Raw genomic sequence first — 10,428 nt, forward strand, 5'->3', positions numbered from 1 at the left:
ACTTTTCATCCCCCAATTTCCCTGCCACGTTTCCAATCTCCATTTTGTTAACATCCGTCATTTTCAGAAGGATAAAGAGGTGAATTTTCAGCTGGCCTGTGCTTAATTTGGCTTGACACAATTGTGAAACCAGAATCTGTGACAGTGTGTCTCATTCATACTTACCTCAGATTGATCTAATTACAATGGTTTGGGCTGTTGCATTTACTTCACAGATCAGTTTGCATTTCAGAAGTATCTGTCGTGCTCCTGGATGTCACTGTTTCTTAAAGGAACTTTCTATTTTCTACACCATTAAAGTAAAATTTTTCTATGCTGTATTTGCTCAAATATTAAACTTAATATTTGACTTGAAACCTGCAGTTATTTATAGAATTTATTTTGAATCCCATACTTAAAGTTCTAGTTTTAATATCTGTTTCTGTAATATTTCCAGTAAGAAATAACAAGGATTCTGGTCTTTCTTTTACAGTGTGGCTTAAATACAGGATGGAGATGATCTACTGATTAAACCACAGAACATTTTAGTGAAGGGGTAGGATGGGAATCAAAGAATCAGACTGCTACCTTTAATGGCAGCCCACAGATAGATGAAGCTTTGGGTGTTTTTGCATTCTAAGAGCAAGGAGTCTTAACAGGCTTAGTTAAATAAGGTCTCAATCTATAGAAAATTTCTTCCAAACTGAAAAAAGTTTGAAAGCCAACATCAGACCTTGGACATTTTACAAGGGATTTTCCCACAGATTAAAAAAAAAAAACCAAAAGTGTGAAATACAAAGTAATAATCGTGCAGTACGAAACAGTGATTACAGTCCATGTGCACAGACACAAAAAGTGATTTTAATCCATTAATGTAACCACCTTTCAAATTGCAGGCAGATCACACATTCTGTATCAACAAAAAGGTAGAAAATATTTTCAGCAACTTTAGCTTGATATGCATAGTTTAACACCAATGTTGAACTCTGTATGTACTATACAAAGATCATAGTAAGTGCACTTCCTTGCATTGATTTACTTCTTATGGCACAAAGGTTTTCTGTACTGCTGAAAAGTCACCAGAGCAGAGTGTTTAATTGCTACCATAAAACCTGAACTGGTTTATAGCAAAAATGGCATAATCAGTATATTTTAGTTCAACTTTAAAAGCCTAATGACTAAGGATTTAAAATGATCACGTAAACATTATGTCGCAGAAGTATGAAGTAGGTATGTGAGAACTTATTCTTCAGTTCTATTTAAAAAAAATAAACTGAACCATATTCTTGGGGTTTTTTTATCTGGGAGGATGAGGGGAAATTGTGCTACCAACTGTTGCTGCTGCATAATTTAAATAGCTTCAGGGTAATTTCCAAAAGCCATTGTCTGTCAGACTAAAATTTGGACCTAATTTATAGAAACTTATCCATAGAATGAGTGTTTTGTTTTGTTTGGTTGGTTGTAGCACTGCAGACAGCATATTCTACGCGCGGCAGAGTGCTTCATGTAGTCATCAAGATTGAAACTGCTGAAAGTTCACTTCCCAAGTGAAGCTGTTACTTTAATATTCCACAGTGATGGCTTTGGTTCTGAGATATTCATGAAGAGCTTCTTCACCTGTACAAGCACAATATTCACCCATTAGAACAGCAGCTAAATTAATTTTGTCAGGCTGTAACTATTATTAAGAAAAAATTTGAAACACTGTAGCCAATATTTGAGTCCTTAAGGAACAATGGAAACTAATTACCTTCCCACTGTGATTTACAGAACTGGTTTGACAAGAGGCCAGGCCCGACAGATGTTGAAGAAAAAAGGAACTGGAATTTAACCATCAGCAGCAGCAGTCTCTAGATGGCCACCAGGGGCCCAGAGCTGAATTTATGAGCTTTGCTTTGCCTCTATTAAAGTTCATAGATAGAGAAGCTGTGTAAAAATCAGTAATCTTTTTTTCCCTGATACCATCAGACATTTTGGTTTCAGGAAATGTCTTTGGAGATTCCAAAGGCAAAAATCTGTTGTGTGAATGTAATTTGGTTTTCCTTTTTTCTGTGCCATGAGGCTTGATCTTTCCAGACTTGTGAAGTTTCTTTGGCAGAGTAGACTTCACTTTTCTAAAAAAGTTGTTTTGAAAAGAAAATATTTTTAATGCATCTTTTTCTGTGGCTTTTGGCAATTTTTGGTGACATTTTAAGGTATAAAAATGTTTACCATGCTCTTACTCAGAGGAGAAACATTAATCAGCATTTTTCTGAGGGAAAAAATATTTTGGCCAATACCCTTGTTACTTGGCAACATTTTGTAGCCTGTACACAGCTCTGGACAAGCTGTAATTTGTCTGCTCACAGAGCTATAGCATCATTTCACAAATGTACAGGAAAGGCTGAATGGGAAGTATTGAGGTGGGAATATTTAGGAAAGGGAGAGGAATTGGATTACTGTAGTTGGAGGAATGTAGGAGATGCAGGAAACGCACCCATAGTTCATGTTTTACTAGGTACACTGTACCCAGGCAAAGTGCTTCTTTCACTGATTAGGACTCTGAGATGAGAAATGAGGGAGGGAGACCACTTACCTAAATCTTTCCCGAAGCCAGACAGCTTAAATCCACCAAATGGTGCTGCCACATCAGTTTTGTTGTATGTGTTAATAAAAACTGTCCCAGCTTCTAGCTTTTCACTGATGTAGAGAGCTTTGTTTATGTCTTTTGTGAAAACTCCTGAAGCTAAGCCATATTCTGTGGCATTTGCCCGTCGCAATACTCCATCGACATCCCTATGGGGGAAAGAAATTATCTAATTGCAACTAGGTAAAATAAACAAGTGTTAGCAACCTTCCACCTTCAGTGTCATTGAAGCAACTTTTCCCATGGCCTTTCTTCTCCACTGAGCTTTTTTAAAGATGACTTACCAAGGGCAAATATGTGTGTCAATCTGACAGATCCATGGAAATTCACACCCTTGCTTCAAGCTTGTGAAGTTTTTAACCTCACATCTCAACAGTTAATATCTATACTGAGAAATGCCACGGGAAATGCTGCTGTATGCATACGACTTTGCTCAGCTACTGTACAACTTGGGAATTAGAGCAATACAAAAATGCCTGTAAAGCAGATGATGAATCAGTTTGCTAAAATTTTGTCCAGCCTTACAAGTTAATGGAGAATAAAAGCTGAAATTCAAACTTCTATCAAGACACAACTCCCAGGCCATTTCCAGAGTGCCGTTTTCTAGCCGCATCTCATCTCCATACAGTTTCAAAAATCAGTAGTAGTTTAAAACTTTAAAAAATTCAGCACAGTCCCTTATGACTACATAATTATGGATGTGAAGAGTTATCTACATGGCTGGTTCTTAACTTCATTATCAAACTGCAGAAGGGGAAACCTGATGGAAACACTTATATTAAGATTCTATGTAGGGTTTTAATCTCATCTGTATGTAAAATAATTCTTATGATCTGGAATGAAAGATATTAGAAGCGACAGTTTACAAAATACACAGAGGAATTTTCATTTGCAACAGTAATGGGCTAGTATTACACCATACACAACACTGCAGTCTTCTGTAACACAAAAAAATAAGTAATTCCACTGGGAAAAATACACATTTTGTAATTTGATCAAGCTATTGCAGTTACCACATAAACTTCAGTAAAACATTTCCCTGAATACTACCAGGTATTCAGATTGGTCTAACAAGATTTAATAAAATATTCTGTATGCTATCACTTCTTCCCTTAGGTGAAAATGGGAAAATAAAGTTTCTAACAGTAACCAAATGAGAACATACCCATTTTTAAATTTAGAGATCACCATCACAGGGCCAAAGGATTCTTCCTGGGCGATATACATATGGTCTTCAACATCTGTGAATACAGTGGGTTCCATGAAGAAACCTAAAGAGAGCATAGAGCAGCTTTTGAGCATGGTAAAAGTGCTTAAGGGTTTGCTGTTGTCCAGGCCATCTCTGTCCCATACTTTGAGGTCATAAATAACTTGCAACTTGAAATAGAAAATAGATATGAATGAAGTATGAATGGAAATGCATGCATTTCAAGAGAAATGGCAGAAAAAAAGAGGACAGACCGTAGCAATAGATATTGTAACTTACACTTCATTTGCACAGCTTCACATAATACGAGCTGTGAAAGCCTTGTGGTATTGTGGGCTTACCTGGTACTGTTCCCATGATATTGCAACTCCTCAAAATACAGCTGAGATAATCGTGACAGCTCTTGCATAAAGCATAGAAGTTCCAAATACCTCTGGAAAGTGTTTTACCTGGCCTACATACTTGTCTTCCTCCGTACACCAGAGTGGCTCCTTCTTTGACTCCAGTTTCACAGTATTGCAGCAGCTTTTCCAAATGTGCCTTGTGATTTTGTGGACCATGATCTGTAGATCTGTCAAGTGGGTCACCGATTTTCATCTTTTTTATTTCTTCAACCTATGGGTTACCCAATTAAAATGAAGTTACGTAACATAGCAAAAAGTTGTTGAGAAGCAGCATTGTCTATCATAAGCTATAATGAGAAATTAAGCAACTGAAAATAAGAAACACAAGTGTCTATAAAACTCATGGATCTTTCTGCCACAGTAAAACATCTACTTACTTAACTTTAATCTTTGAATATCTTACCACTTTTCTAACAAATTCATCATGAATTGATTCTTCCACAAACAGCCTGCCAGCTGCAATGCAGTTTTCTCCTTTGTTGAAATATACTGCACCCATACCCTGATCAGGAAAAAAACATGAATATTTATATGCATTTTGTTCAGTCTGCCTTTCATTCTGTTCCGTTAGGTTGCATTCAGTGTTTGTGACCCTAAAAGTCTAATGCTTTATGTAAAAGAATATCACCAATACAACATCTTATTTATGAAGTTTGAACAAAATATGGCTGGTAGGTAAGGTGAATTATTATGATTGATGGTGAACTAAAAACTATATGGCAATAGGGAGCTCAGTTCTTTGTTTTGTTGTAATTTCTAATGTATATTGCTTGTAGTACTTTTTGGGGCAGCATGAACAGTTAAATTGTGCTGGCATAAAGAAACATCTGAAGGTTTTTCATGCAAAGGATCCCTGGTATTCTTTTTGGCAAGTCAAGAAGAATATTGCAACACTGTGAGGATGTACCACAAGGTCTTTGAATATATTTTACTTCAAAGTAACATTACCATTTTAACAGCTCTGTCAAGTTCACAGTCACTGAATATGATCAATGGTGATTTGCCACCAAGTTCGAGAGAAACTTTCTTCAGGTTAGCAGCTGCACTGTAAAAAATAAAAATGGTCATATAAACCAAATTTTTAATATCTTATTCCCTTATTTCCTTTGAATCATAACTAGTGAAAATGAATAAACCTCTATTGTCCGATAGTGACTTAGTAGAATTCTACATAGTGGTAAACGACCATATGCAGTTACTTTTTCATTATTTCTACGTGCACAATATATCTAGTAAGATATTTCAGAACCAGACTAAGCAGGGTTTATTTATGAATCTTTTGCTGAGAGTACCTCTTCATGATCTGTTTCCCAGTTGGTGTTGAACCGGTGAATCCTACTTTGCGAACGTCTGGATGCTCAGAGAGGTGCTGTCCCACTAAGCCACCTATCAGGGTGAGGAAAGCAGTGTAACTGGATGGTACATGGGCAATTTTTACTACTCCAGCAGCAGCACTGTAACACAGAAGGAACTAACACCACAAATCAAATACAGTATCACATCCTTATTTATATTTGCAGCTTTATTCCTATGACTGTGAAAAACTTGGATCCTGTTAGCATCTCCAAATTGTCCCATCTGTCTGGACTAATGAGCTTCTTAATAATCCACTGTAGGTGGAATAATCTAATTTGTAACCAAGCCTGCCCCATATAATTGCTTTGTCACTTTTCTTCCTTAGGGGAAGGAGGAAAATAGTGACATCAGGGAACACAGTGTGGACCATGACTACACTGATGAATATGCATCTTAGCACCTTGCTCTAGGTCTCACAGTCACATTTAAATACTTCCATTTGATGATAAAATTAGAAGAAAAACTGAAGTCTTACAATCAAGTGAAACATGTTTCTCTGTAATACATTATTTTCCAGAGTGTTCATGTTAATTGTGTGAACTTGTAAAAGGTATAGACTGACAGCTCTTACCCCTAACTGAAGCCAGATTTTTCCCATTCTCTTCTGGAAACATGTGAAATTGCTGCATGAAAAGATGCAAGCCTAGTGCCTATGAACATGCCTATGTAACAGGTCTTCAAAAAGGTGAAGAAGTTCACCAGTTTTAGCATGACCTCTCCCAGAAAAATGTTGAGTTGAAGTTTTACCTGAACCAGGCAGAATATTTATAACGCCCTTAGGAAATCCAGCTTTAGCTGAAAGTTCTGCAAACTTCAAGGAAGTCAGAGGTGTGACCTAAGTAGAAACATCTAGATTAGGTCTCCTATTTTAATCAAATGCACGATGATACCTTTTATATTCAATACATCTTATTTTTGATACAATATTCACCTTCTTACAGTATTGGCAAATTAGAAATGATGGCTTCTTGTGGAAATAAATTAATTCTTGAAAATGAGATTAGCACCGGAGCATAACTGGAGTCAATCAGTATCTGGTATCACCATGGCAGTTTGTATTATTGTATGTGCACTTTCCAACACATGACACAGTCAATCCATGGGTACATATGACAGACTAATCTATGGGTGAAATCTCCTATCTTGCCTAAATCATTTTGCCGGAACAGGGGCATCCGGGCCATCTGTACATTCCTTTTTGCTCTTACCTGAGCTGGTTTGAGTACGAGGGTGTTGCCTGCAGCCAAGCATGCTGCACTCTTCCATGCAAGCATCATCAGTGGGTAATTCCAGGGGATAATAATCGCACAGACACTTCAGGTAGGAAAAAACATGGAGAGATTACATATTTGCTGGCAGCTCTTCCATGGCTTTTCTGCATGTCAAGGCTGTCACTAAGAAGAAAGAAGTGATACTCACCCAATTGGCTCTTTCTTGGTGAATGTTAGATTATGGTTTGGCCTGGCCTGGTTAATTGGAATTGTAGCACCCTAAAAGACAGAGGAGGGACAGATTTTTATTATAAATAGTAATATTTAGTAATATTACTATTAAATTAAATATAGTAATTTTTATTATAAATATATTTGCCATGTAAGTATGTTTCAGAAAGCTACAGAGTACGCTTCAAAACCACAAGCATTTTTGCATCAGGGAAAGGGGCACAGATGCTTCTGCTGTATGATTTCCTACTGTGGATATTGTAATCACTTCATGATGGGAGAACATTAAGTGAGGGTCTGATGAACAAAAAAAAAAGCTGGATGATATTCTTGATTGGTCTCAAAGACATTGGAGGAAATTCTCTTGAATGTGTGCCACATGATTTGCCATCAAGCAAATTCACCAGCGTTGGTCAGACTGTAGCAAAGCACAGGTCTCTGCATTTACCTGTGTGGTGAGCACAGTGACATTCTGTGCCATGAATAATCAAGAGCTGACCAAGCAAGCATATCCATTGTGATACCTCAACTGATTTCTTAGATATTTAGAGTCACATTCTAAATCCATATTCTCCAGCTGGAAGTGGACTATCCTTTTGTATTGACAGGGAGACCCATTCTAGGTAAAATTCTAATTTTGCTTTAGTTTTTGATTCCTCAATTACTTTTTCCTTTTACTACTTTTTGGCACTGTTTCAGAAGAATAACAACAGGAAAGAAGTGTAGAGAAGCACTGCCATTGATCATTTCCTTTACATATCCACTTGCCTGAATTTTGTCACACCATCCAGCGAAGTATCTGAATGTTTGCACAGACATTCCAATATGAGTCTTCAGAGCTAAAGTGTAGACAGCCCCTGAGTCAATAGACTCTATTGTTGCTAACTCTTCTTGATGTTCTTCCATCAGGTCTGCAAGTCTTTAATAAAAATGTTAAAAATCTGCATCAAAGGGAAATGATATCTAACCATTGACAGCCTGAAATTATGTAAGTGTGGCAAAGAAACATAATCAAAAGAGCATTCCCACTAAATTTGGAGGTGGAGCACTGGAGCCACTGCTCCTTAACATCAGTAAGGGATTGAACAATTGCCCATTAGTCTGCAAATGTCTTCACACTGGCTGTAGTAGACACTGAATGAAGACATGAACTGTGTAAACTCACCTGAGGTGTAAGTAAGAATAAGTAGAAGTATTATTAAGTTGATAATAACTATCAGAGTGTCTCAAAAATACATCTGCACTGATTGACACCTGTACTTAGAAGGCACTACTGTTAGTTTAGTGGTTCCCTGTTCAGGTCTGTTTGCATCAATCAATCTTCACATTCAGTCCTTCGCATTTTCTCACATGCATTAATGTTTTTCTTCAGCTTCCTTCTGTGATTTGGTACTCAGACATATAATCAATGCTCCAATGTGATTTTAAAAGCTTAACAAAGTGCATTTGAGATCCTGTAAAGAGTATTCAAAGCTGGGTGTGAAACCTCTTTTTCTGTTATATAAGTTCTGCCCATTTAAAGCATTTGCAGAGATTCAGAAAAATTCTCTCTAATACCTGTTTTAAGTGTATCTTGGAGACCCAGCTACAGGTCAGGGCACTGGCAGTGTTGTGTAAGAGAATGGATATGGGCATGTGAGGGACAAAGGAGAAGGTTTCATTTAAAATGCACTTTATGTCTTCTATTAACGATTCCTTAAGACAAAGCAGCAGAGCTAGGAGCTTTAATGGCACACACATTCTCTTTGGTTCAGCACTCAAAATCTCCAGCTTGAACAGAGGCCAGAGAAAAAGGGCCCTTATTTCAATTAAGGTGGTCCAGAGAGAGCTTTTATTCACACTGGGAATGGTTTGCAACATAAACACTCTGGTGTTTTATCCTAGAGAATGAGTTCCCTAAGCAAAGTTTAATCCAGGGATAACCTACGTGGTGAAGGGGATTTGTATTTTCCATATACCTAATATAGCTATGCTTGCAAATCTTCCAAGTGTAAAACAGAGCTGGAGTTCTCACACCTTAAAAATCTCTCTTCAGGTCAGAGTTAACTTCGTCTCTCAAGCACTCTACATTCCTGATACAAATTATACAGAAGTTTGAGCATGCTTTGAATATGTGCCCTCTTGTGAAAAACTTAAGTGACCAGGTGTATTTAATGTTCAGTTCTGACTTGCCCATTTTCTCTTGTGATCACTACTCAACTCTGTGAGAGTCCTGCAGGCCTTTTTCCCTTTTTTGGCTTTGCTTTCATTCTTTTTTCTAAGATGCCTGCAATGTCTTGTAAAACATGGCATTTTTTCAGTAGTAACCTGCTTCTTTACTCATGTCTACTCATTCCTTTGAATGTTTAGACTTGAAAAAGCAATGAAAGTTCTTCATATAGCCCACAAATGAGGCTTTCTTTATAGGGAAGCTCTGATGCTTCTAGTCACCTGAAGTCTGCAAGACAGTGGTTCCCCTGTGCTTGGGTTAAGCATCATGCTGGATATGGAGAATCTATAACAATTGGGGTTTTATTAGCTGCCTCCAGTATCACTCTCACACTATCTAGTCAGCATTACCATCTTTCTAAGATCACCTCTTGCCCTTCAAGAATCAAACCCCACCATTAAAATACCATTAATTCAACAAAACCTCTACTTATCTTATGAACCAATAGAAACACAGCCAAAAATAAGAACCAGGCATTAACTAGACACGGTGAGACAGATACAAAAAAGAGGTAAAATTGTCTCAGGTAAATGTTGGCTTCAGCTTAGAGAGTTTCTACACAGGACAATTCTTCCATTGCAGACCATAACAAATCTCCTGCAGTGGGTCTTTATCCAGCTACTGGGATATGATCCTGGAAAAATCTAGCATCAGTTACAGTTCAAAAGTTCAAAATTAGTGGCAATGTAGCTGTATGTTTGCTGTAGGGAGTTCACATGCAGCAAGGCTTAGCAAGGTCAAATCTCTGCCTACCTAACCCAGGCACACTGTCTTTAAAGCTTAGCCTCATTTATATGGAAGGATGAAGGTTTACAAGGGAATTCTCAATCCTTGCAATGAAACTCATATAGATTAAATGAAGACATCAAGTATTTAAAATATATTTTCCTCAAATTCTTTGTCTCCATTCATAAATAGTAATGAAAGCATGGTGGCAATGAGAGACCACAAAATTCTTCTCTGCCACAAGAAAGGTTGGTCAGCTAAGACCTGAGGCTGGTACACTGAAGTTAGTCAGAGGATGAAAAGATGTCTAGTCTGGATCCTCTGAAAGTGGAATTATGAATATCCATCACATTCAGAAAACATATACAATTCTTCAGAGAAACAAAACAAGATTTGAGAAAATGAAACAAATGCAAGCTGTCCCGTACATACTTGTACATGAGTCGTCCCTTTTTCCCTTCAATTCACTCCCCCCCTTT

General features: G+C 37.4%; 1 protein-coding gene across 1 annotated transcript in view; it reads right to left on the reverse strand.

Moving 5' to 3' along the window:
* Window positions 1-806: 806 nt before the first annotated feature.
* ALDH1L2 (aldehyde dehydrogenase 1 family member L2) overlaps window positions 807-10,428 on the reverse strand; it is a 37,420-nt gene continuing 27,798 nt past the window's right edge. Inside the window, exons 14-25 of the mRNA XM_017737725.1 lie at window positions 10,382-10,398; window positions 7,783-7,933; window positions 6,992-7,062; window positions 6,781-6,886; window positions 6,320-6,407; window positions 5,509-5,602; window positions 5,165-5,261; window positions 4,620-4,718; window positions 4,262-4,427; window positions 3,771-3,876; window positions 2,555-2,754; window positions 807-1,596 (exon numbers count right to left, since the gene is read on the reverse strand). Coding sequence (XP_017593214.1) covers window positions 1,541-1,596; window positions 2,555-2,754; window positions 3,771-3,876; window positions 4,262-4,427; window positions 4,620-4,718; window positions 5,165-5,261; window positions 5,509-5,602; window positions 6,320-6,407; window positions 6,781-6,886; window positions 6,992-7,062; window positions 7,783-7,933; window positions 10,382-10,398 — 1,251 coding nt within the window. The 3' untranslated portion in view covers window positions 807-1,540. The remainder of the gene's footprint in view (window positions 1,597-2,554; window positions 2,755-3,770; window positions 3,877-4,261; window positions 4,428-4,619; window positions 4,719-5,164; window positions 5,262-5,508; window positions 5,603-6,319; window positions 6,408-6,780; window positions 6,887-6,991; window positions 7,063-7,782; window positions 7,934-10,381; window positions 10,399-10,428) is intronic.

This window comes from Corvus brachyrhynchos, unplaced genomic scaffold, assembly GCF_000691975.1.
Source record: "Corvus brachyrhynchos isolate BGI_N302 unplaced genomic scaffold, ASM69197v1 scaffold56, whole genome shotgun sequence".
NCBI lineage: Eukaryota > Metazoa > Chordata > Aves > Passeriformes > Corvidae > Corvus > Corvus brachyrhynchos.